Source organism: Physcomitrium patens, chromosome 13 (genome assembly GCF_059467195.1).
Source record: "Physcomitrium patens ecotype Gransden chromosome 13, ASM5946719v1, whole genome shotgun sequence".
Lineage (NCBI taxonomy): Eukaryota > Viridiplantae > Streptophyta > Bryopsida > Funariales > Funariaceae > Physcomitrium > Physcomitrium patens.
The window spans coordinates 3,572,335-3,598,134 of record NC_143422.1 but is presented as its reverse complement, the minus strand read 5'-3'; the positions used below and the strand labels follow the sequence as shown (position 1 = coordinate 3,598,134).

Sequence of the window (25,800 nt, the reverse complement as noted above, 5' to 3'; positions counted from 1 at the left end):
AAGCGACCAGAAAGCGGGACGAAGGATGAGCAAGCAGCGTGACAGGCGAGAGGAATTCGCATCCTCTTTCATTGACGTCTCCCCCCGTAGCATCCGACGAGCAAGCGCCCCGAATTCCCCCATTGTTGACATGCTGCTTTTTTCAACACTAGATTCCTCGGTGGGTTTCCCACTTTTTCGACAAACAGAAGGTTCGACGAATGTACGAGACTTCTGTCCATGAGCAGCTTGTAAAGAGCAACCAACACAGACGGTCCCCGTTTACGAACACAGCAAGAGCACAACCGAAATTTCTGCCATCGTCGGCTCTATTCCTCGGCTTTCCACCCGCACGCATTTCACAGACCCACATCTGGACAACCTTCTTCATTACGATTGGGCTTTGCTCTTCACCGCTTTGCAACATTTCGCCGATTTATCGAAGGAGAGTGCTCAACAGCTCACTCTAAAGTGTACAACAAGCAAATTTACGATGAAACAAACTAACAAACGAACAAGCTTCTACTGACGTGGAGGTGACAGGCGCGGGCTGGGTTAGTAGGTCCAACCCCGGGCCCCGCCCGCGCCCCCCGCAGCCGCCTCACTCTCCCATTAAGACGACCGGGGTCGGGGCGGGTGGGGTCCACCGAGCCCGCGCCATGCAAGACCACCCTTTCTCCTCTAACTGCGAGGTCTGCGCCATGGCAGAAAGAGAGAGAGCTTTGATAGATCCAGTGGCCGCTGTCGTCGTCTGCTGTGGGACGAAGAAGAAGTATTTGTAAGCAGGCTCTGAGGCTCTCTCGGCTGTGGCTTGTCAGAATTCTAACGAAACGATGTAGAACACATCGCGTTGCGCGTAATAGTTCCGGAATTTGAATTCTTCATTCGTTCCTGTTGCGCTATTCATGAGTTCGTGTCTTAGCCAGGGTTTTTTTTTTTTTTTTTTTTTTTTTTTTTCAAGCTTCGTTGGTGTTGGCTTTAGAGGAGCATCAGAACAGGGCCTTTTGGATGTGCATTTCCAGGGTCTAAGTTTAGCGTCTCATGGTGTTGTATTTACGGAGTTTCGGGAGTTGTCTGTTTCTTGTCTGTGGTGGCCGGGGCTAGTCCTCGCTAATCTGTCTTGTGTTTAGCCTCCTGCTGCCCTGGCTCATCATCGAGCGCTCCATACCCCCCCCCCTTTTTTTTTTCTTCTTCTTCTTCTTTTCCTTCGGCACCGGGTTCTCGTCTCAGCAGCGACAGTTATTTCTTGAACTGCGTCGCGTTTCTTACTTCCGTTTAGGTTCTCTGGCGACTCATCTGCACGCCGTGTGTATTCCCTGAAGGCTCCCTGCCGCTGCCAGTCTTACTCACTTGGTTAATTAAGTTGGATGTTCTTCACTCGTTTCGGTTGCCACTTCGTTTTGTCCTTGGCATGCTGGAGGTCAGTCGTTTCAGCCGCGCATGGTGAAGTTTGTGCGGGAAACTGTAGTTGTTTTTGAATGGAATAGGGGGTTGATGACCGGAGTGGAGCCAAGCTTACCAGTGCGAGAGGTGTCGGGGATTTGAGAATGAGGTGTAGAGCGGAGTGCGGAAGCTCGTGAATGAGCAGGACGTGGAAGTTCAGTCCGTCCGCGTTATCGGCTGCGCATCATTGCGAGTGCGGTTCTCCTCCCGCTTTCAAGAAATAAGAGTGAAAATTATAAAATATTTGTTCATATATTTTTATTTTCCCACAGGCGTTTGTGAGTTTAGAGTTTGAAGTTTTGGTTCTTAATTTCTGTATTGTGATCTTAGCTTTCAGAGCTCTGTTGTAGCTCTCGGCTAAAGTTCTCTGAGGCAGTTGAGCCTCCTGGTGCGTATGGTTTCTTTCATGCGTACAGGTCAGTTGTCCTTGATCCTCGAGAAATACTTAAATGGCGACATACTCTCTTCTCAAACGCCTTGTTTTATATTTTCTCCACTAGCTCCTTGGGTCTCAATTGCCCCATTATTTCGGCTTCTCATGTATGCAAAACATTGCAAGGTTTTGTATTTTGTAGTTTTGTCCTCCCTCAACCTAGCTATGAATGGGGATCTATACTAGGAAGAGTTTTGAAGTATTTTGAAACTCTTGAAAGGGACCGTGTTGAGTGAATTATGAAAGGTTACTCTCATTGCTGCAAGCATAGTATAAATTTGTTGTTACCATGAAATAGAGAATGGTAGGGTTTCGGAGGGATTAACAAGTGGGGGTTTAGATGATGAGGTGGGGGTTGTAGTGGTGCTTGGAGGTGGTGTGAGGGTGCACTCTGAAGGGACTTTCTGTGTCTACAGCAATAATCTTATTACTGATGACGATGGTGAAGAAAACTGATCGCGGTATGGCGATGGTATGTGGGTTTGATAGGTCAGTGTGTGTTTCCTAGCAGACTTCATTTAGTTTGACTCTAGCAGTAATGCAGCTGGCGAGCTGCCACCATAACAACTTACATGAAGGTATATCCAGTGAGACTGATAGTGATTCAATCCTTTTCCAGGCTCCCAGAAACTCAATTATACGTAGGCCACCTAGCTTTTGGCGTAGATGCGTCTCCTGCTGGTGCTGATAGTGATGTTTATGATATCTTTTTAGTGGTCCCGTGGGGAGTCTCTTCTGGACTCTAAATCAGGTATTGCCTCATCTTTTACTGGTTTCTCAGATAGCGGGTCGGCTAATTTCCTGAACTGAGGCGAACAGTCCCTGTCAATGTTGTTCAAAACTTTGTGTTTTAACTACTGGAGGGCACCTTATCCCCATCGGATTAGGTTGGGTCATTTTTATGCAGCAGTCTCCGTCTAGTGGCAGGTATAGTGGTCAGCCCTAAGATTGCATGAACGAACTCTGCCTCGGCTCAACTGTAGCTAGTACCCTTTTTCTGTACGGTTTCATATTACTTAACTTCTGCAATGTTCAATGACTCATGTACTACATCTTTTCGTCACTATTAAGATTGCTGTTACATGAACGCTACATTTTAAAGGCTTGGGCGCTGTTATGGAATACCTCTGTGCTGCACTATCTGAACGAGTTTTTAGTAAATTCCCTGTGTTTATTAGTGATTCCATTAGCAATGAAACGAATTGCATTTGGAGCATGGACTCTTAAGAAGTCGCGATGGAAATCCATTATTCTGCAGTCATATTCCCAAAGCACTCTAACTTGAACTTCTACTTTTTCTTTGTATTGGATGAAGTATCTATTTCTGCTTGTTGAGATTCCTCGGGCTGACTTCAAACTTCTTGATGAAATTGCGGTGACGTTGTGCGCAACTGCCTCATGGCCTTCCCCACCGCACTCGTACATCACATCTGAACAATGAGCTTAACAGCTGTAGTCTTCTATGATTAGAGCGTTCTTGGGTTGATATAAGTGCCAGCAAGCGGTCTGTTTCGCTTTGGGAACTCTTTGAACCATTTTTTCTTTCTGAGTTGCTGAGTAATCTACTTCTCTAATGAGATATTACTTGATAATGCAGAGTTTTCGCCAAGAAATGGAAAACGCTAGGTGGGACAAGAACAAAGAACAGCCCCAGGGTTTCACTAAAGAGCAAATGCTAGGGATTCGAGAAGTCTTTGATCTCTTCTGCACAGATTCCTCTGGTTTACAATTCGAAACCATTTCAGTTGATTTTTGTCTGAACAGAATCAGGGTGGTAGTAGCTGAGTTCTGCAACTGTCACGTTGACCAACAACTTCACGTGCTTTTGTTTTGCAGGACCTGTTGTTGCAAAGAACTTGGTAGTGGCCTTGAGGTGAATGATCTTATTTTTACATACTTGTATACCAGTTGATCTTAAGAGCTGTTACGCTCCTTGGAGCTATGGAATTTATCACAGCAGCACAAGTTTTGTCGATGCAGGTGAACCTGGATCTGAGTGTTTGACGCTACGTTTTAGCTGATTACACTATTGTTTTTGTGGCAGAACTCTTGGATTTGAACCAAAAGAAGAGGTCAGCTACCTGCCTGAAATCTCTTAAGAGTAGATTTTGAGAATTTTTCTGTTACTTGAATTCATTAACCGACCATGAGTATTCACTTCATGATGTGAATCTTGCCACCGGATCTACCTCTCGGCAAGTGCTGTCCTTAGTTAATCTAAACGGCACTTAGTTTTTCGATGTCGCATGAGTCTTAGATCATATGGTTTGGAAATTACATAGATACAGTTAGTATTGTGTCTTAAGAGTACACTGAGATTGTTGCATTATAATGGTGTTGCAGGACATCGAGAAGATGATTACTGATGTTGACACTGAAAAAAGTGGTGCTATCGATTTTGAGGAGTTTTTACAAGTAGTAGCATCTCAAATGGGGGAGCGTGACTCTAGGGGTGATTCCCCGACTTCAGCCCATGGCATAGGATGGCTTAGCCCGCGAATATCTTTCTCAACTGACATCGTGGATAAGCCTGCAGTACGCGAAATCGAGAGGATTGGAACACCTGTGAAGGAAGACCAAAGGAATGGTGATGACCGTGCTCTTGAGTTTGAATTCTGTATGGGGTCATCGTCCCAGGACCCTGTATCCCGGAGCTGCATGTTACCAGCGGATGAGCTTTTTCACCAGGGTAGGCTTCTGCCTCAAAGTCAACATCCTTTCCTTCCTCCAGAAGATAAAGTTTCTGGAAGTTTTTCTGGACCGCTGGACTCGCTTAAAACACCCTTTGTTAATGTTGCCCTGCCATCTCAAAGGCAGCACAACTCGAGTATCAGTAGGTCAGGTCCGTTGGCTCGGGAGGAAACAATCTTTTCGGGAACTCTACACGGACTGCAGAAAAATCATTTGAGATTTTCTGGACCCCTAGACATGCGACCTGCTACTCCTTCACAACTTCCTGGACGCTTGGATGTTGGGAATGCAACATCTTCATCTGCTGTTTCTGTGGAAAGTACCGGGAAGCCGAAATCCCATACCTGGGAGAAGGTGATTGGCCTCCTCCGAAGAGCACGCTCTGATAGTCATAGAGACCGGCTGTGTCCAGATAAAGAACAGACGCTGCCTTCTAGCAAGCAGCCTACTTCAACACAAAAAATTTCAGGCTCAGCTGCTAGCTCTCTCCGCTTGATTTTTCGAAGGAATTCGTCTTTAGACAAAAGTGCGAAAGCGAGCCCCTCAGATCCTAATTCATCGCACATGAAGTGTAGTGTCACGAATCCTCCACCTCCAGAGCCTCACAATACGTGGTTACCACCGCAGTATGAAGCGTTTCATCCTCCGCGTGCTCAGGCCATTAGCAGTAAACCCGCTGGTTTAGCTGCTCTGCATGTAGCGTCCCCAGTTTATCCAACGTCGTCAGCTTCCGAGACGGACAGAGTGGATATGTGGAGTTATTCTGCAACAGAGGTGGATTTAAGACCAGTATCTTTGAGGAATTCATGGAAAATGCATGAAACGGCGAGTTCGCTAGAAATTACACTTGATAAGTTTGATAAGCTGAATGTAACGGATCTTAAAAAGAAGTCGGACAAGAGCTCTTGTACCACAGCGGCAGCAGCAAATTCTACTCGAATAGTTTTAAAGAATCTGGAACGGTGCAGTAATCCGGTATCTAAGGGTGGTAAAGGACAAGACCAGCTCAGAGCTTTAAGAACAAGGGAGATTCGCCGCAGTCCTGAGAGGTTGGCGTCGTATACGTCGAGCGTGAGGGTTACTCCAGTACTGAATGTTCCCGTGTGCATAGCTCCTACCATGCGCAGTTCAAAGGCTGCCAAAGGTCGGCTTGCCAATCTACGGTCCTTACTAACTTTCAAGAAAGAAAAGGATGAGAAGACTTTCCCAGACCCAGCGATGGCTGCTTAGATGTGGATCACGTCAGGAGTCGAATTGTGAATTTGAGGATACTAGGGCCTGCTGGAAAAGCTACCCACGTGAGTTCATGGAAATCAAGCTCCCGTAATGGTCAAGGAACGCTTTTTGTATATAGTGGCCGCAGGTATAGGGTGAGTTTAAGGAATCAGGAAAGCAGCATGTTCGAATCTGCTCATGTCTACACAAGTAGCGCTTCCTTGGTTGGTTCCGCATACTTCTGTAGTGCAAGGTACCAGGTGAGATAATTCCTCACCCGCACTAAAAGCCAATGGTTCTTAATACCTTGGACAATGGCGCTCCATCATCAGCAGTGGGGTTAGTCAGCTGTGACTTGAGGGTATTGCTGAAGCTAGCGTCGCACATCGACTGGTTCAATGTTCCTTTTAGATAATTGTGATTTTGGAGATGCAGCGTCAACATGAAGGCTCCGGGCTGTGAGGCAGAGAAGTGCTCTTCTTTTCGTTGTGCTAGGCCCTCTTTTGTGAGCGTTTCCGCTTCTTCGCACGAATGCAGGACTATCTTTCATCCATCTCTACAAGGCTTTTCCTGGGCCGACTTCGAAGATGTTGCAGATGATTTTGACATGCGGGAGTTGGGGCCTTTTTCCATTTTGCCCTTCATACATGGATCAAACTTAGGAACTCAAAATGGGTTTACAACTAGAGAATATTTATTAGAACAGTACACGTTTTGTTGTGCACAAAGCAGGCAATCCAATGCCACTGTACATCAGTTTTAGTTGCTCGTCATCATGCCATGACTTACAGAATCGAAGCAAAGTTTAATCCCGACTTATTCTTTCTTTTCGAAAAATTTTGAATTTTTAGTTTAAATTTTCATGTTTCTATAAAATTTACACTTAAATTTTGACAGGTTTTGTATATAGCTGAACAGCACTGGGTTCGTGTTAACAAAGGCCTCTTCTAGAGATCACCAGTGGGTCGATATCGGAGGTTCACTAATTGGAATCACTCTCAAATCACCATCAAACGATTGCGGTACTTAGTTTTGGTCAATTTGCTTTTATCCGACTAGCCGTGAAATATTTTACATCTATACCTCAAGCACAAGTACCGTGAAAGCGAAAATTCCTACGACACGAACGCCTTTCATTTTTTTATTGAACTTCCCAGATTATTTTTCAAAACCTCAGAACAATTCACTAAACTCCGCTCTTTCTGTTCTTAAGTTGGAATGTAAAAAGCAGATTCTGATTAGAGTATTGAACAAACAGCACAGGTGACAATGCTAATTGTAAAAATAGCAGATTCTACAGCTCAACCGTGCATTGTATGTAAACAAATTTCTTCAATCGTTTAGTACATTCCCTCATCAGCCTTGAAATTCGAGCACTCATTTATGGAAATCCAAAAATATGGGTACCCGCGAGTATCACCGTGAAACAAGAAAGCTGAGCACCACGCCCCCTAGTGCCGTGCCCAGTTTTCATACTTGTTTGCTCTAGGAAAGATCGTTACAACTGCTGTCCTGACATGGTGTACGTTTCTCTAAGCCTCTCCAAGAGTGATGAAGCGCATTTGGCAGCAGCTATTCTGTCAACAGGGTCTAGTGTTTGTCACATGGTCACAGCAGCTACATTCAATCACTGCAATGCACATACTCCGGTGTCCTATACGTTTTTCTGCTACTGATTTGGTTTGCAATTGTACCTTCTTGGTGTCAAGGGGTTGCTTTCCCGCAGCGATGGGGAAATCGTAAGTGATGATTGAACGCATCGTCCAGCAGCAATTCTGGTGCTGAAGTAGACACTTCCAAAAGATCTCTACCAATCTTGCTTCCATTCGTACGCTACAAAGGGACTCATTCGGTTACCTCATAATACAGTGAGAATGTGCTTATTGTGGAGATTTAGGTGTGTGGTGGGGAGCAGCCACAGGAGGACACTAGGAGTAATTACTTTATTCGTGGCAGGTTTTCTTATCCAGGAAACTAAGGTGATATAATTTTACACTGGTCTACGCGATTAATACCAAACGTTGAAGTTACAGCCCATGGCAGTTCACTGGTGCATAATTCATAAGGGCTAATCGAAAATGTATAGCTGTAGTCTTACATTTAGTGAGTCAAGTGAGCTTGTTCTGAGTATGGCAATGGTTGTGAACTGTTCCTGCATCTCATTCTTGGTAGGGTAAAGCAACTGATACAAAATCATGGCAGTGCTTCCAAGCACAACATTAATCGATGATGTGTGCAGGATCTATCCTGTGATTTGACCCTTTTATAAGGCAAGGCCTTTCGGATCTGTATCGTGCGACGTCGGACAGTCTTGATCTCCCAAATCAGGCATTAATTCGAAGCTGCCAGCATGTACAACATTTCACCAGCTCGGAAAGGAACCTTCGGAAGGGTCCAAGAGCATAATGTAAGGAGTACTCGCTACAAGACAACTAAATATAGTTTAGCGATGCCAGCTCAACTTTAAGGTTGAATTCATAAAATGCTGCATGCTTATACTTTAGAAATAATTAAGTTGCAGCGAGTGGCTACGTTTCTGAAGTCCTCCAAATCGAGCTGCGCATACCACAACAAATTTTTTTTATCAGATTTGAGGACACGCCATCAAATAGACATCTAACATATACTTATCACGATGTGACTTGCAAAAATATACACTACCCATTGGCCTTAGTGTGTCTTGAGGCACTCACCACGCCATTTTGATTTCTGTTGAACAGATGTATCATGTCTAGCAGTTCCTCTGTACTCCATGTGAAGTCATGTGCAGTCGACACCCTCTCAAGATCATTTACAGTCAACCGCCCCCTCCCTCTGTCTGCACATTCGCAAAATTCTTAGTAAATACAGCTACTCACTAGGTCTGTTCTCACATACGATAAAAATGATGCGCGAGGCCAGTCAATGTTGTTAAACAACGTACCATCAAAGATAGGAAATAGTGCATCCACTTCTTCTTCAGTGTAATGACGCTTATTACCCTGTCAATCACCACTACATGTCATGAGCATGATAAAAGTTGAAACGACGAATCCTTGCATTTGCTACTCACATGTGTCCCTGCAATCTTTTTGTCGAAAACGTTGGCTTCCAGCATCAGTCAATTGTTACAAACAAGTATGATGCAACCACGATAATTAGTACAAGCAATTTCCCCCTCATATAGAAGACTGTTGCCCGTTTCTTACCATTTTCTGTGTCTTCCGCTTGGTTTTGCCCTTGTTAGGCTTTGATGGTGCATCATCCTCAAGATCATCCTCAGGATCCAGCCCCATAGATTCTGCAGCTCTTTTTTTGGCTGTGTTTCTTTTCTTATGTTTCTTCGAGGATACAGCAAAATCCGCCGCTTCTACTGACGCTCCCATGGATAAAGCAAGAGCCTACAAACCAATGCATGGCATCAAAACTTGTCAAGGAACATTTAAAAACACGAGGCTAAGCCTGAAAAATATCTGTAGAGCCGTGTTTAGTCACACGTGACACGACCCTCACTGGATTTGAACCACAAGATCATGAATATGTTTTCACTTGATGCTGCAATACTCCACAGATCACCTAAAATTACTGGTGTGTAAGCCGTCCTGCAATCTCCACAAACTTCTCAAGCTAACCAGAGGGCAACTAAATAGATGCATCATGAAGACAACCATTCTCCTAAACCAAATAAATAGTACGCTTCATCCATTCGAGTACAAGCAGCAATGTGATAAAATGACGAAAGCTGGTTCACAACAAATCTCAGTTCCAATTTGTTGTTAGTTCAATAAAATAATTTCTTCTGTTGATTCCCCTACCTGTCGAAGGGCATATTGTTCATCATCCTCGTCAACGCCATCGGGCATGACAGATGAGGTACCTTCCCTCAGGACCTCCGTCTCCTGCTCATCCGCCTCATCTTCAGACTCCGAGAGGCCTGCCTCGTCGTCAGTAGGTTCATACTCTCGATCCCTGCGATTCTTCTTACTTGGACTATGGTCTGACTTCTCAGATTCAAAATCCGAATTGTCTGAGCTGCCACTATCATCGCCCACCGCACTGATACACCGTGCGTCAAAATTGTCAAAAGTGTCAGTGTTTCACGGTCTCGTTCCCTTATTTGAATTACATTTTCACCATTAAGCACCGAAGAAGGTTCAGAACAAAGAAAATGATGATCCATTTAAAACCTCCCTGTGATAGTCACTAAACCCTAATCCCTGATCACAAAAACCTGGATTCATCAAAAACTTAGTATTCACCTCCCTAACACCGTCCCTAAATCACACACACAGATTGCAAAACGTCGATACAAATCCAAGTAAAGTAAAAAAAAAGAAAAAAACTAAAAAAACGGAGAGAAAGAACAAACAGAAACCGAAATTTACCTTCGCTTTCCGCGCACAGCTTTCAGCCGCTCCGAACGCCTGCGTGAACTATGGCTCCTCGCATTCGAAGGAACCTCCAGCTTTCCAGCTTTAGCAGACTGGTTGGTAGCTTCAGCGAAAGACGCAGCCAAATTGGGCAGCTGAAGCGATGCAAGCATGGCCTTGTTTCGCTCGATGGTCTTGAGGCGCTGCTTTTCGTACTCTGTAATCTCCTGCTCCTCTCTGTCTCCATCTTCTTCTTCTTCTTCTTCTTCTTCATCCTCCTCTTCATGTTCCTCTTCCTCCTCTTCTACTTCATCAACAGCCTCCTCCTCCTCCTTTCGACGCAATTCTCCCTTTCCATTGCAGTGCTTGCGACGCTGAGGACTCATGGTGGCCAGCATTCCCTTCCCAACAAAGGCTTCTTCGCGACAGCACCTGATTGTCAATCAGGTCACGCTCGGTCTGCACGAGCATCCAACGGACGGCGACTTTCTGACGTTCGCACGTCCAGCAGATTGACATTCACCAGTACCCAATAGTAGTACGAGAGTACTGCAAACATTCTGAAGACTATTATATTATTGTAGATTCTCGTAACCGTTATTCGGTTGATAACCTGAGAAGGGGGAGGGAGCACATAGTCCGGGTATTATGTAAGTCCGCCCTAATACCGTCAACAATAACCCTCATCAGGCCCGACAGGACACAGTGTGCGTGCGTGCGACTCTCTCTCCCTTTGCAAAGTTGTTTTTGCTTCCTCGAAGCTTCAATCACTGCCGTCGACGTCGGAATTGGCATTGAATTTTTCCGTGTTCGCATCGTTGGAGATCGGAAATTGAGAAGGTCATCGAGGCACAATTCCTACCAGCAGTTGAGTGCAGCTTAATTGGGAGAACACAAGGTTGCGATGCGGAGATTTGAGCAATGCAGGGATTTAGAGGGGATTTAGAGACTGCAGGGATTAGGTGGTGGTGATGCACATTGGGGTCGAGTTGCGAGTAGACCATTGAATAATTGAAGCGCAGAAGTGGGATATGGTGAGGCGGAGATTGAATGGAGTGAGTTGGTGCCCCCTTGGGCTACACATGTAGTGTGGAGCATCTGAGAAGGAAGCGAAGGAGAGGCGGGTTGTTGCGAGGGAGCTGTCTGCCACAATGCGGGTAGCTAACGCGCCCAAGCTGATCGTGGATGCGCTCTTGCAGCGCTTCCTCCCGCTTGCTCGCCGCCGTGTGGACACTGCTCAGGCTCAGGTTAGCTTCAGTTGTGGCAAAGGATTTTAGAACTTCTGTGGGGAAAAAATTGGTGGGAAATGGGGTTTGCAATTTTCGAGACCTATGATGGTGGACTGTTCTGGAAGAGTCCCAGGTTTGTGAGACTCTGCTCGTTGGAATGAATTTTAATTTCAGGATGGCCAGTATTTGCGGGCATTAGATCCCTCTTACGAACAAGTGCTCGATTCCCTGGCTATGGTGGCCCATCATACGCCTGTACCCCTTCTCGAGGCACTCCTTAAATGGCGGGACAGGTAATGTTCAAGTTTTGTGTATTCGGTCTGCATCTACCACTTGGGAATACCCTGATTTGAAATGATGATGATGGAGCTGATTTCAGAGGCAAGTGGTGATTAGATTAGTTGGCAATGCAAAGTATTTTCTTGTCTTTCTTACTGAGAGCATGCGTGCTCCATTAGTTGTTTCCATATTTTAAACGTTCACATTCGAATGCTTACATGATGTCAAGATACTTCGCCCCAGCTGGCTATAACGTCAAGCAGGTCATTGTGTTAAGTTTCTACGAAGAAGCTGATTATTGTGTCAATGAAGAGATATTTGTCTTTTCGCATGGTGGTATGACACTGATTAACTAGGTCTTATTCACAAAATGCAGTGAAACACCGAAAGGGCTATTTGATGCTTCGGCTTTCCAAAGGAAGGTCAGTTTTTTACCTTTTGATGTGGACATGCTTGGGAATAAGCGCGTATATTAGGTTTTAGTTTCAACGTTCCTAATGATCGATCAACCAGGAATAGCGTGTTGCTGGTCCATATTTGGGAAGAAGAATTGGTATTCTTCTCATATTGAGGTTCTTGAGTTTCTGGGTTCGCAGCTAGCTGTGGAGTGTATTTTCTGCTCAGCTTGCATACGAATCGTGGAGTGCTGCCGAGCAGAAGGTCTCACTGGTAAGCTTTTCTTCATTGTTGAAGTGCATCCTACGTTTTAAGTAACCGTTTTTCCTAGGCCTTAAAAACTGAAAGAAGTCGACAACAAACAATGTTTACTGCTTTTAGTTTGCCATTCTGAGTCCGGGTTTTTCGTACGAATAATCTGCAGAGACTCTCTGGGCGGGGCTTGAGAAGTTCGCGTTTGACTGGCTCCTCAATGCAGACAGGTACTATTTGATATATTATTAGATGCCTGTGCAAAGAACTGGATGCCTAGTTTCTCGTTAATCTTTTATCTTTATTCTCCTTGGTACCAGAGTTTCTACGGCCAAGGTTGTACCATTGGATTTACATACGTTTTCCAGGAGATGTTTTTCCCATGGATTGCTCATTTGGATAGTATTGGACTTTATTATTATCATGAAATTGGGTCTTGGATTGTACATCCATGGTTTTCTTTTATCAAGCATTGAACTTCTAGATTTTCTTCTCACGAGAGTTCTGCAATTTAATTTTAGATGGTTTTGCGATGTTTGTAACGAGTCATTGTAACTGATATGCCTCTGTATGCTGGACAGAGTTGTGAGCCCAGCGGAGTATCCATCTCTTGTTGACTTGCGTGGACTACTTTTAGACCTTGTTGCACAGCTGCTGGGTGTTCTCTCTAGATTAAGGTGTTCCTCTTTGTACACGTGTTTCTTACCTCTGGGCCCCTAACTTGTCTTATTCTTCTCAAGCGTCGTAAATATTTGTTTGGGTTTTAAGTTGTATAATTGATAATTCCGGGCGTTTCAATTTTTAAATGTGGTGGTTTGTCCAATATCCGGCTTTTCATGGTGTGGATATGTCAAATGCTTGATGAGAGATCTTGATACTATCTAGTTGCTTGTTATATTTCGTGTAATCTTCTTAAGTATTTAGTTTCATTTAATGGTGTTGGAGTCTAATATGTTCTACGTGTGTTCAGGTTTAGTTCTATTACCGAACGATATTTCACGGAGCTGAATCTGCGGCGCTCATATGACACTGTACGAAGTGAGACACTAAGCCTTATACATGGAATGCGCTACCTTAAACTTGAGGTCTGTTCTATCCTCCTCTTTCTTTTCGTGAAGTATCTTACATGATATCATCTGACATGTAAATATTGTTAATTTGTATTGTGGCTATTTTTGTGAGCTGAATTGTACTCATCTGTATGTTCGAGTTCCTTTGGATGGTTGAAGTTTATCCAGTTGAAGGAATAGTGCAAGGAATGAATCTGTCATTGTTTAGTGATGGTCTCTTATAGTGTTTATTTGGAAAGTTTACAAATTCATTCTTGAGACGATTACTTTCATCACGTCCTTTAGTTGATACGGTTTGCTTGCAGAAGCTTGGTTCTAATATTTAGAATTCTTGGCACTGGAGAGCAGATGACAACGAGTGCTGGTCTCAACGCTGCTACTTCTTTCATAACCAAGGCAAATCCATTAGATGGAAGTCCGACAAAGAAAAAGGCTGAACTTCATCATGCTGTCTGCAACATGTTATCAAGCATTCTTGTTCCTTTGGCCGAGTGCAAAAAGGGAGCTTGGCCACCCACTGGAGGCGATCAAGCTCTAAGTCTTTGGTACGATGCAGTTTTCAAATTGCGGGGTCAGCTTAATCTATGGATGGATAAGCAAAGCAAGCATGTGATTGTGAGTGGATAGTCTTCGCTTTCATACATGTTCTGCATTGTGTCATTCTTTTGACTCTGAATAACTATCTTTGATGTTGTTCTTTTTATGAGAGGAGTGAGTTGCTTGAGTCAATATGATAAATACTAATGGTCTGTTTTGGCAGGAGTTTAAAGATTTTTTTGTTTTATTTTGACTTTAGTGTCGTCCTTCTCAATGTCTGGGAGTTCATAGAAGGTGCTGAATATGAGCGGCTCATGTAGGTTGGCTATCCATTGGTTACGTTGCTTCTCTCCCTGGGAGATCCCCAAACATTTATAGATTCGTTTGGTAACCATCTCGACAATCTTTATAAGCTTCTGAAGGTACCTTCTTGCTCTTAACAATCCTCAACGACTGCATCTATTTTTGCTTGAAGTGTAACTCATTACTTTGACTTTAAGGACAGCGACTTTGAATTAGTGAGTCTAATGCTAAAAATCTTGTAAGATTTTAATTTTATTTAGTTATTTATTTTGGTTTTATTTGTCTATATGTATTGTAAAACCTTCCAAGTCAATTTCTTGATGATACCGTTGATTTATCTTTCTAAAAACGTTTTATTATCTGTTTATTTATTTTTGTAATTTTAATTTTTTTTCTTGTTTTTACACTAATTCGTAAGTGCTGCATACATTTATTAGCTAATACTCACTACCAGGGGTCATACTTACGGGTGCTGGCAGGACAAAATGCTTCGCTCAATGGCCTTGGATTGTCTACACAGGGTGCTTCGATTTTATCTTAATGTATACGCAGCCAGTCAGCAGCAAGAAAAAATATGGTTGTATCTGAACAGTATCGCCACGATGCTACTGACTAACCTAAAGAAAGGTTCTCTTACCCAAGACGTACAGCATGATAAGCTTGTGGACTTTTGTGTTACTATTGCTGATGCTTATCTTGATTTCTCAATGAATCATATGATTTTGGAGCTTTTGCGCACTGAGCTGAGTGAAGCCAAAGTCATTGGTCTGCGTGCTTTATTAGCGGTGGTCTCCAGCCCATCACATCATCGCTATGGGGCAGACACATTTGGAGTCGAAGATTTGCATTCTTCTGCCATATCATCTCTTCGGGGTACTTCTACATCATGGTCGCATGCATCAGGATCGGCTAACAGTGACACAGCCTTGGGACATAATATTGGTCCTTACATTCCGAAGGTTCGATCTGCTTTGGGTTCTATCATCAAGTCTTGCCATGCAGTATTCGGCACTTTATTACTGACGGCTACCAAAATCACAACAGGTTGGTTTTCTGACTGACAGCTCGTTACCGCCTCCCTCTATTTCTTATGATCACTCCAGTTCATCAGATTTTTTGGGAATTTGTAGGGGAATTAGTGACTTGCCTCTTCTATGTTATACATCTATTGTTACAGAAGACATCTCGTATTTTCTATTTCTCATTGGACTAGTTTCCTGATATGATATGATTTTGTGATTCATATATTAATTCCCCACCATGATGATGTGTCTCGTTAATTACTGTTTCTGTTCTGCTCTCCAATTATGACACCTCAAACCCTTTTTTATTCATCCAGAGTGTGTGTAGTCAAGTATAGAATCTAATGTACGTCTAAATATCGAATGGTCTGTCGTTGTGACACAGAACCAGCGACGAAAGAAAAATCACAAGGATGGCTGGTGTTTCGTTGGGCTCTTAAGTGCGTTCCGCATCTGATTCCAGAGCAGTGGCAAGCTGAGAAATTGACAGAAATTATTCCACAGTATGCTATTAGTGTAGACACAGGTGTTAGGGAAGAAGCCATTCAAGTGCTTTTTAGGACTGTGCGGGATCTGCCACAAAGTAGGTTTGCTGTCATGCGGGGGATGGCAAATTTCATTTTGCGAATTCCGGACGATTACAACTTATTAATTCATTCATCGCTTGGTCGCTTAGTTCAGTTGCTACATGCTTGGCGTGCATGTCTTGCAGAAGAGTCCTCCTCTCAATTTTCTTCGAGGAAGACCGGGAACGCAGGTCATTTGTCGACTCCGTCAACTTTGTCAGGATTTTCTGATGGTGAAAGGAGCAACTTTGATCCTTCTGGCATGGACGCAGTTGGCCTTATATTCCTTTGTTCCGTAGACGTACATATACGACGTACCGCATTGGAGGTTTTGCGGTGCGTGCGTGATCTACAGAATGACATAAATCGTTACGCTTCCAAGGACACAACAGGAAATTCCCCTTCATTTGTAATCGATGTCTTCGAGGAAACTGGGGTAAACTCACGCATACTCATTGTTGATCTTGAGGATATAAATCTTATTATGCTGTGTTAATAGTACAGAGTCTCTGCAGGAAAAAGAAAACAAGTAGCGATTCATCCCTAGTTGTTTATGCTTTGAATTTCCGGGTATGATCTTGTTTTTAGTTATTGATGTTAGAGTTAAGAGTCAGGCCCTAGGAACTCTAACTTAAACATTAGCAAAATATCTAAAATCATGAAATCTCTTTATGGCATAAATTATTCATGATCTTTCAACAACTGATTATGGATGTAACTGAATAAGAATATGGTGGTCGGATGCTGATGAGTATGACATTGTTTAGGAAGACATTGTCCAGCGATGCTACTGGGATACACTGCGATGGTATGACCTTCGGCGTGAATGGGATGTTCCTCCTGCGGATATCAGCCTCCAATCTGTCTTGGAAAGTTCTGATAAGGGGCGGTGGGCACGATGCTTGAGTGAACTAGTTACTCATGTTGCAGAATTGTGTCCTAACGCGGTACAAGGAGCCAGGTGCTTTTTCGCTCACTTAACCTCTTAAGTCTCCTATTTTGTATACTCGTGTGTGTGTGTGTGTGTGTGTACAGCTTAATGTTTGTATTCGAACGATCAATTGTCTGTATATCTTGTGCGGAATGATTAGTGAGCGTGAGTTCACGATTTCAATGATGAAAAGTTGCCCTAATTATTGCAAGCATCATTACAAGTGAGTATATCAGACACGGCGCTCTGTAAGGTATCCTTTTTTTAAGATTTAGCGCTCACAGATGAAACGGTGTTGTTTCAATGCATTACAGATTAGAAATTATCTCAAGACTGGCTAATATTACGGCTACGGATTTGGGTGGTAAATCTGCTCAGTCGCATGAAATTGATAGCAAGCTTGACCAATGGCACTTGTATTCCATGTTCGCTTGCGGCTGTCCGCCGGAGGACAGCACTGATGGTGGAATTCGTTCTGTAAGGGATTTATGTAGGCTTGTATTTCCTTATCTCAAATCTGGAAACGAAGGGCAAGTTGTAAGTTTCTTTCTGCTAATGTGTGATTGGAAGTTATGTTGACATTTTATATAAGTCGCAATGTCTTTCCTCTGAAGCAATATCGTAGATGTTTCTTTATTTGTGATTTGACTCTCATTGTGTTTCCATTTCGTGTTACATGTTTAATGTCGCTGACGTGTGTTTTGCACGGAAGCAGCATGCAGCTACTCTTGCATTAGGACATTCTACTTTGGAGCTTTGTGAGCTGATGTTGTCTGACCTCACGACATTCGTCGAGGAGGTCACTTCAGAGATGGAAAGTCGACCAAAGTGGAAGGTGAGTAAAATCCCATGGGCTTTTTACTTGTTATTTCCATCAATTGTTGTGAAGTCTGTGGCCTTCTTTTAGTTCTTTTTAACTTTTGCATGAATAGCGTCTTTCACTTGAATCATTTGTGTCTCGCTTTATCCACCCCAGAGAGTTTTCTGTTCAAGAGTGATCAGCATTGCAGCGAAGTTTACTTTCTAATAGTGCTCAATATAAAGTAGATGTCAGAACCGTAGTGGATGTTATCCTGCATGCGTTTGCACTTATTAGCACCCGCCTATATCATATTTTCTCATTGCGGCATCTCCAAACATTTTCAATCCTTTGTAGATGTACCATTGAGTAGATTAGTCTCTCTCTCTCGCTTCCTCCCTCCCTCCAACCGGACCGTACATTGACATGTGGTTAGGTGTTCCCGTTACCGAAATACTGTTTATCTGCAATCATAAACTCGGCTTGATTACATGACTTATTCGTAAAGAGACTGTATGATCCTTGGTCATGTGAGCTAAGCATGAAGTCTTTGTTTATGCAGAGTCAGAAATGGAGGCAAGTGGATGTTAGGGTCCATGTGGCAGATGTATATCGCATGGTGGCAGAGAATGTGTGGCCTGGTATACTGACCCGCAGGCCTGCACTACGTGCGCACTTTCTCAAGTTCATTGAAGAAACAGTGCGTCAGGTGCAAACAGGACCGCTTGAAAACTTCCAAGAGGTTCAGTCTTTGCGTTATTCATTAGCTTGCGTGTTGAGATCCCTTGCGGTTGATATGGTGAAGGCACAACCGGAGAGGTAGTTGACCCATCACTTCTGATATCTCGCTTCATTTTGGCCATATTTTTAACCGGCTTTGTGCTTCTGTTCCACGCGCTAATTGTCAGGCTTGTACGCAAATGCTTTGCATTTTCCATTCTCAAGAGTTACAAGTTTGACTTTGTATGAAATTTCTTTCGCGTTTAGTTGCGAAATATAATTTGTTCATTTGATTCAAACCTTCAAGATTTTTTTGTAGCTACCTTCTTTCAACATGCAACATTGTTCATCAATAAGTAAAACCTAGTGGGATCAATACCACTGACTTGCGCTTCAGGTTATGCGCATTGTGATCGTTGGTCCTTTTTTCCTACTGGCAAGTGTTGTCTGTATATTTTAAGGAATTAAATTGGTTTCTTTCAACTATATTCTCTTCTTATTTCCTTGAACATCAAGTTCCTCCGAATTGAAACTTTTATTAAAATATATCTGCAGATTTCCACCTCCCAATCGCAAGAAATTATTTGATCTTCTTTCTTCGTGGTGTGAGGACACAACGACTGGATGGGGTCAAGATGGTGGAAGTGAGTTTCGGCGTGAAGTTGAGCGTTACAAAGCTGCTCAGAGTCTTAGAGTCAAAGATTCTGTGGATAAAATTACAATTGAGAAGGAAATCAATGATCGCGTGGATGCAATTCAGTGGGTGTCAATGAATGCTATGGCAGCACTTCTATATGGTCCATGCTTTGATGATAGTGCCCGCAAAATGAGTGGCCGTATTGTAGCTTGGATTAACGGGCTCTTTCTAGAACCAGCGGGGAGGGTACCAGGTAGCTACTTACCAACAGAAGCACGGAACATATCTCCCCATTCCAAATTCGGGGTAACCGGATTTCTAGAAGGGATGAGGGGCGGCACTGGTCGCGACAAGCAACGTGGGAGCCCATCACGAGTTCTTCTGGCAAAGACTGCTCTCATGAATTTGCTTCAAAGTAATCTAGATCTCTTTCCTGCATTTATTGATCAGGTACGTCGGTTGAATCTAAAAGAGAATGCGCTGCAAACGTAAAATGTCTGTTATTGCAGTCAACACTCTTTCTAACGGTCAGGTTTGTTGCACGTAAGTGTCGTCGTTCAAGTTGTTGAAATCTTGGTTAACACTTCTTTCTTGTTGCAGTGTTATTCATCTGATCCATCCATAGCAGATGGGTATTTCACAGTCCTGGCTGAAGTGTACATGCGACAAGATGTTCCCAATTGTGATATACAACGCCTACTTAGCCTGATTTTGTACAAAGTTGTCGATCAGTCAAGACAGATCCGGGACGACGCATTACAAATGCTGGAGACATTGTCAATTCGCGCATGGGCTGAGGAGGGTGAGGATGCGGGGCGGTACAGAGCTGCTGTGGTAGGTAGTCTACCTGATTCATATCAGCAATTTCAGTATCAATTGTCAGCTAAACTTGCAAAGGAGCACCCTGAACTTAGTGAAGCACTGTGCGAGGAGATAATGCAAAGGCAGCTTGATGCTGTTGATATTATTGCACAGCATCAAGTTCTCACGTGCATGGCTCCTTGGATTGAGAACCTCAACTTCGGACAACTTTTGGAGTCCGGTTGGGGTGATCGGTTGCTTAAAAGCCTGTATTATGTTACCTGGCGACACGGGGATCAATTTCCTGATGAGATTGAGAAGTTATGGAGTACAGTGGCTATCAAATGGAAAAACATCGTTCCGGTGCTCAATTTTCTTATCACGAAGGGTATTGAGGATTGTGATTCAAATGCGTCAGGTGAAATCAGTGGTGCATTTGCCACGTATTTTTCAGTAGCGAAACGTATAAGCCTGTACTTGGCCCGAATCTCTCCCCAGCAAACCATTGATCAGTTAGTGTGCGAACTGGCACAATGTAGGCTTGAAGACCCTCCTGAAGAAGTCAAAAGGGCTGACCCTTATTTTGACAATGAAGTTGGTGTACTAGAGTTCTCGCAAGGTCCACTTACGTCACAAAATGATCCCACAGCCTTGAGAAGCTCCACTGACGGCACCACAAGAAATGTTAGTGGCAATTTGAGCTGGCGGACAGCCACAGGGCGAAGCATGTCTGGACCATTGAACCAGATGCCAGATCTGATTAATGTGCATGCAGGACGCTCTGGTCAACTTTTTGCAAGTTCTGGACCATTGATGAACCTTTCAGGTCCTCTTATGGGAGTCCGAACTTCTACAGGGAGCATGAGGAGTCGTCATTTGTCTCGCGACAGTGGTGATTATTTTCCTGACACACCTTCTGCTGACGATATTCGCTCCAATGCCCAGGCAACAGCTGGTGGAGACTCTCAAATACGTCATCACTGGCTTTCTCGTGCTGACATTGCGCTTATACTGCTTGCTGAAATTGCATATGAGAATGATGAAGATTTTCGAGGGCACCTTCCACTTCTCTTCCATGTTACTTTCGTGTCCATGGACAGTTCAGAGGACATTGTACTGGAGCACTGTCAACAACTATTGGTGAATCTTCTCTATTCGCTTGCTGGCCGGCATCTGGAATTGTATGATGCTGGAGATCATGGTAATAGTGAATACAAACAAGAAGTAGTTAGTCTTATCAAGTATGTTCAGTCAAAGAAGAGCAGCATGATGTGGCAGAATGAAGATATGACCCTAACCAGAACAGAGCTTCCCAGCGCTGCTCTTTTGTCCGCCTTGGTGTTGAGTGTAGTTGATGCGATCTTTTTCCAGGTTTGCACTTGTCCTTACGTTTTCATGTTTCGTGATTAGCATAATTTTTTTGTTTGATTTTCTCGCATCGCAAGTCTTTTAATAACTCTTAACAGCAATTTTGAAATTGGATACATATAATTTTGGTTAACCTGGTGACATTAGCATCGCTATAATTCTCCTGTTCTTTATGTATGCAGGGTGACTTACGTGAAAAATGGGGGGAGGAGGCCCTGAAGTGGGCCATGGAATGTACGTCGAAGCATCTTGCATGTCGATCACATCAAATCTATAGGGCACTTCGCCCAAGTGTGACTAGTGATACCTGTGTATCTCTGTTGCGTTGCCTTCATCGCTGCTTCAGTAATCCATCACAAGAAGTGTTGGGGTTTGTCATGGAAATCTTATTAACCCTCCAGGTACAGCAGGCCCTATTTGACCGCATTGTGGATTCTTCATCTGAATGAAATGGACAATCACCGCCTAAAGCAGCAAAAATGCAAATATTTTGTTCTGATTTAGTAATATCTTGCAGGTAATTGTTGAGATTATGGAGCCAGAGAAAGCAATATTGTATCCCCAAATGTTCTGGGGGTGTGTAGCAATGTTGCATACAGATTTTGTTCATATTTACACCCAGGTCTTGGAACTTTTTGCAAGGGTTTTGGATCGTCTTTCTTTTAATGACCAGACAGCTGAAAATGTACTTATCTCTAACATGCCTCGGAGTGAAGTAGATAGGGAAGATCGAGATTTAGGTCGTCTCGATTCGAGAGGTTTTTATCTTGGTAGTGATAGGTCATTTGAATCTCCATCAAGTCAAAGCTTTCCCTCTGCAAATAGGGAAGAAACAGAAGTCGAGAAGCCCCCACCATTTGAAGGAGTACAACCTTTGATTCTGAAGGGCCTCATGTCAACAGTGAGCCACGCATCAGCCATAGAGGTGTTGTCTAGAATAACTCTGCATTCTTGCGACCAGATTTTTGGCAACTCAGAGACACGATTGTTGATGCATATCGTGGGATTATTGCCGTGGCTCTGCTTGCAATTGCGCAAAGAGAGCACAGAAGTTCTTGATACGTCGCCTTTACAGCAACAGCTACAGAAAGCGAGGTCAGTAGCAGCAAATATTTCACAGTGGTGTGTTGCGAAGCAGTTGGATGATCTCGGCGTAGTATTTTCAGCTTACGCTGAAGGGCAAGCAACAGCAGTAGAGAATCTTTTGGATCAAGTAGCTCCGCTGCTCTGCGCTGAGTGGTTCCCTACATACTCAAATTTAGCGTTTGGTCATCTGCTCCGCCTGCTAGAAAAAGGTCCGATAGAGTATCAGCGGATCATTCTTCTTATGCTGCGGCCATTGGTACGGTACACACCCATAGAGAGTGCCAGAATCCCTCAGGTATGTTCAGAATCGTAGCTAAGATAATTTGGATTTTTACGTCTTACAATCAGAGAATTTTGCTGTGCCTTCATACTCTTGTTTATGTTGAACTTCTTTTTGTTCGTTGTTTTCTCGATTCCTTACTGCTAGTTAGAATAATTTACTGCAATTTTTTCCTGTTGATACTGGACCCCCTCACTTACAAACCACTCTCTGCCTCAGGTGTATGCTGCTGTATCACAGCTGGTGGAAAGCCCTCTTTGTATGGAAGCTGTGACTGTATTGGAGGCCGTATTACAGAGCAGCAGTGTTCATGGGAGTGTACATTCAGAGGCGTCTTCTGCAGTTAGTCCCCAGGAGAGTGGGGCAATTAACAATGTTCCTCGGAGCTATCCACGGCGTCCTGAGGATTCTGCACCAAGTCCTCAAAGGAATATGGCATCTCAAAATTCTTTCAAATTGCGTGCACCAGTTCAACAGTCATGGACTGGTTCCACGGGACCGGTGCCTAGTGGAGGTGTTAGTCCTGTAGCTTCCGACGTTCTTCCATCCAGGTCTGAGGACATAACCTACTTTATAGTTTGTTTCTGTCAGAAACATGTTAGGACAGATGGCATTAAAGAGTTGCAGCTTGATTGGTTGTAGCTTTCGGAATATTATTCAGTTCTTTGCCTGTTTTTAGAATTTGCAGTTCGGCTTTCTTTCGAGGCATCAGTGTTTGAGACGACCAATCACACCAGCCTTGCAACTACTGTTGTATTATGACTCTTGAGACCTCTTCAGCGCAAATGTGCAAGTCTACATGTCTCCACTCAGCAGGAATTTCACTTCATTGATACTGAAACTCCATTGTTTTGCGCGCAGGGAGAAGGCATTACGAAACACTCAGTTAGCTCTTGGTCGTGTTCTGGACACATATGGAACAGGAAGGAAACGTGACTACAAAAGACTCGTACCTTTCGTTTCTAGTAATCTGGGAACAACCCTTCGACCCGGTAAATCAGAACTTTGAATATTGTATTCAATACCTTAGTTCATCACTATTATTGTCTCGGTGTAACGTTCCAAGCATATTCTTTCGAGCAATTTGTGTTGCTGGTCATTCGACATCCATATTTGACAAGTCTGGAAGGATCCACTTGCACTGGTGAAAAAATCAAATCCTACCAACAATGAGGGATGGACTTAAGCGCATGATGCTATCATGGTTTTGCAGCATAACCAGCGTGCACACTCATCCGCCCGAAGGGCTCTGTTCTGCACTGCTACATGAGCTCTGATGCTACCAGCAGGGGATGTCCAGAGCACTATGTCATGACGAAAGTTCAACTTTCTATTATTTAAACGCTCGAGCATCCGGGAGAGTTGGATTATTAACGTCGATGTCCTCTCAGTTAATCATGTTGTGTTAGTGCTTGGGGGAGCTTTCTCCCTATCAACTTCTCATCCCTCTTTTGCTAGTTCTCCATATAATGTTTTTACTTCTCGATTTAAAATCAGTTAGGAGACTATACTCTTCATTCATGATAGCAGTATCCGCTCATTTTTCAAGGTTGCTAGAGAAGTAGCAAAGCGGTACCGCGCTTTCATAATCTAGTGACTTCACAATCTTTGTTCGAGACAGGTTCAGGTCGTTAGAGTAGGACTAGGTTGTAAATTATGTAAGTTTTTATTATGTACTATCACGCTGGCTACTTTGTATTGTGTTCTGTGGCACATCAGGTGCCATCCACTTTTAAAGATCCTTTGGAGGTTTCAACGTGCCTGGAAAAATGAAATGAAGTGTATTGAACAATCATGACTTTTATTCTGCATTTATGTTTAAAGAAGATTGTTATATTACATAACGATCACTTTTCAAAAATAAAAGTCATGATTGTTCAATGAAATGTTTTGAAATTTCCTATACTTCAATTTTTTTTACAAAATGTCTGTAGTCCCTTTTTTTATTTTTTTATTTTTTAACCACATTCCATTTGTTCCTATGTGCCTATGTTTAGAGTCAACACCTTTGCTCTTCTAATACTTCTGCTTGAAAAACTGACTTTCACATTTATTTCTAAAATGAGAGTGGTCAAAAACAGATTTGTAAGAATTCTGAGAAAGTATTTTTTGCTTTTACAAGAAAATAAGTTAAAACTTTCAAAGCTTGTAATGGATTGAAATTGAAAAGCTTTCCTTGGCTTTACATTTAGAAAAAGTAGCTCAGTGTCCATAAGAAGAAATGATGAGGTAAAATGTGTTATCTTCTTTTATGTAGTATAAATAGTTTATGTAGTATAAATAGTGCTATCCCATTGAATTTGCACTAGACTCACCTCAATAGGCGGTTCTTACAAAAGTTTGAAAATCAATGTCAAAAATTGCTATAATAACCATCAAATTCTCCATAATCAAAAAACTAATATTTTTTATATTTGTCACAATCAAGATATGATTTTTATATTTCAAATTATAATAAAAAGAATAATTTGTTTGATGAAATTATCTCTTCTTAGATTATGCTATTTATAAAGGTTGAAGCTTGTCACTTGAGCTTAAGAGTCTATGAGCAAGGACAAAATAGAACTTGATGATTGTTGTAACCAATAATACATATTGATCTATAAACAAGCTATTTTATTACCAAGATTTATAATTACATTTCTTTTGATTTAATACTATTTTATCTCAAGGTTCTACTATTTGGTAATATTATATGTAATTCTACTAATTCTCAACTACTATTGTGGTACTACTCTAATCCTTTAATACTTGGACTCCCTGGCTTTTACTTGAGAGGCGCCTTTGCATTTTGTGGTGGCACTTCTAATGTTAATCTTATCTTTCTGCTCATTGCCCTAACCTTGTGCCGTTTAATCACTCTATCTGATATCAAATTGCTTTGACGGATAACAAGACTTCTAAAGAATATTTTTTCATTACTAAGCAAAAAGAATCTTAGACTCCTTAGTCTAAAAATATCCTAAATTTATATTTTAAAAATTTTAATCCAACATTAATTTAAAATGTACAATAATTGTACAATTAATTTTTGTAGATTTATATGATTCTACAATTTAAAAAATAAAGATAATTATAGATGATTTCTATTTAAATTTCTACAGATAAAAGTATAAGAAAGTATTTGGAAAGAGCTTTCGATGTTGTTTTAAAAAAATCTACAATAAAGAAAAAGAAAATAAATTTAATATTTTTTATAGAATTTTTTTTATTATTAATAATTAGAAAAAAATTATATATTTGAATTAAAAATAAATAAAAAAGCCTTTAAATTTTGGCTAAATAAAAAACTAAAAGAATTTGACCTTTCATCTTCTTGTCTATACAATAAGACTTACTAAACGTTTTGATAACTATTTTTAAAGTTTTATTAATATTTTTTAATTTTTTAAATTAAAAATTAAAATTTATAAT

At 42.3% G+C, this 25,800-nt stretch overlaps 3 protein-coding genes across 19 annotated transcripts; 2 read left to right on the top strand and 1 right to left on the bottom strand.

Annotated features, from left to right (window-relative positions):
* The first annotated feature begins 624 nt into the window (after window positions 1–624).
* Window positions 625–6,576, top strand: LOC112290502 (uncharacterized). Of its 16 annotated transcripts, none has more exons than XM_090255205.1 (7): window positions 831–1,615; window positions 2,272–2,344; window positions 2,475–2,606; window positions 3,453–3,576; window positions 3,692–3,728; window positions 3,900–3,927; window positions 4,199–6,576. In XM_090255205.1, exons 4-7 carry the CDS (start codon window positions 3,468–3,470, stop codon window positions 5,774–5,776), a joined length of 1,752 nt encoding a protein of 583 aa, XP_090111331.1. In that variant the 5' UTR covers window positions 831–1,615; window positions 2,272–2,344; window positions 2,475–2,606; window positions 3,453–3,467; the 3' UTR covers window positions 5,777–6,576. The 16 variants fall into 16 exon arrangements, with proteins under 16 accessions (XP_073394259.1, XP_090111331.1, XP_024392568.1 ...); XM_024536800.3 differs by lacking the exon at window positions 2,475–2,606 and adding an exon at window positions 1,753–1,838 and having other exon boundaries at window positions 2,272–2,327; XM_090255202.1 differs by having other exon boundaries at window positions 831–1,838.
* Window positions 6,577–7,897: 1,321 nt separating this feature from the next.
* On the bottom strand, window positions 7,898–10,548 carry LOC112290503 (uncharacterized). Its single transcript, XM_024536818.2, has 6 exons — window positions 10,126–10,548; window positions 9,556–9,796; window positions 8,950–9,141; window positions 8,685–8,742; window positions 8,455–8,579; window positions 7,898–8,317 (listed from the first exon to the last, which is right to left on the bottom strand). Exons 1-6 carry the CDS (start codon window positions 10,506–10,508, stop codon window positions 8,255–8,257), a joined length of 1,062 nt encoding a protein of 353 aa, XP_024392586.1. The 5' UTR covers window positions 10,509–10,548; the 3' UTR covers window positions 7,898–8,254.
* A 264-nt stretch (window positions 10,549–10,812) lies between these two features.
* On the top strand, window positions 10,813–24,142 carry LOC112290497 (uncharacterized). 2 transcript variants are annotated; one of them, XM_073538229.2, is made up of 22 exons: window positions 10,813–11,357; window positions 11,514–11,632; window positions 11,995–12,040; window positions 12,215–12,287; window positions 12,439–12,496; window positions 12,848–12,943; window positions 13,237–13,351; window positions 13,685–13,951; window positions 14,194–14,295; window positions 14,656–15,220; window positions 15,584–16,200; window positions 16,532–16,725; window positions 17,010–17,232; window positions 17,411–17,530; window positions 18,057–18,313; window positions 18,770–19,301; window positions 19,452–21,023; window positions 21,203–21,421; window positions 21,538–22,401; window positions 22,606–22,937; window positions 23,248–23,378; window positions 23,600–24,142. In XM_073538229.2, exons 1-22 carry the CDS (start codon window positions 11,262–11,264, stop codon window positions 23,602–23,604), a joined length of 6,603 nt encoding a protein of 2,200 aa, XP_073394330.1. In that variant the 5' UTR covers window positions 10,813–11,261; the 3' UTR covers window positions 23,605–24,142. The 2 variants fall into 2 exon arrangements, with proteins under 2 accessions (XP_073394330.1, XP_024392551.1); XM_024536783.3 differs by having other exon boundaries at window positions 23,248–24,142.
* The last annotated feature ends 1,658 nt before the right edge of the window (window positions 24,143–25,800 follow it).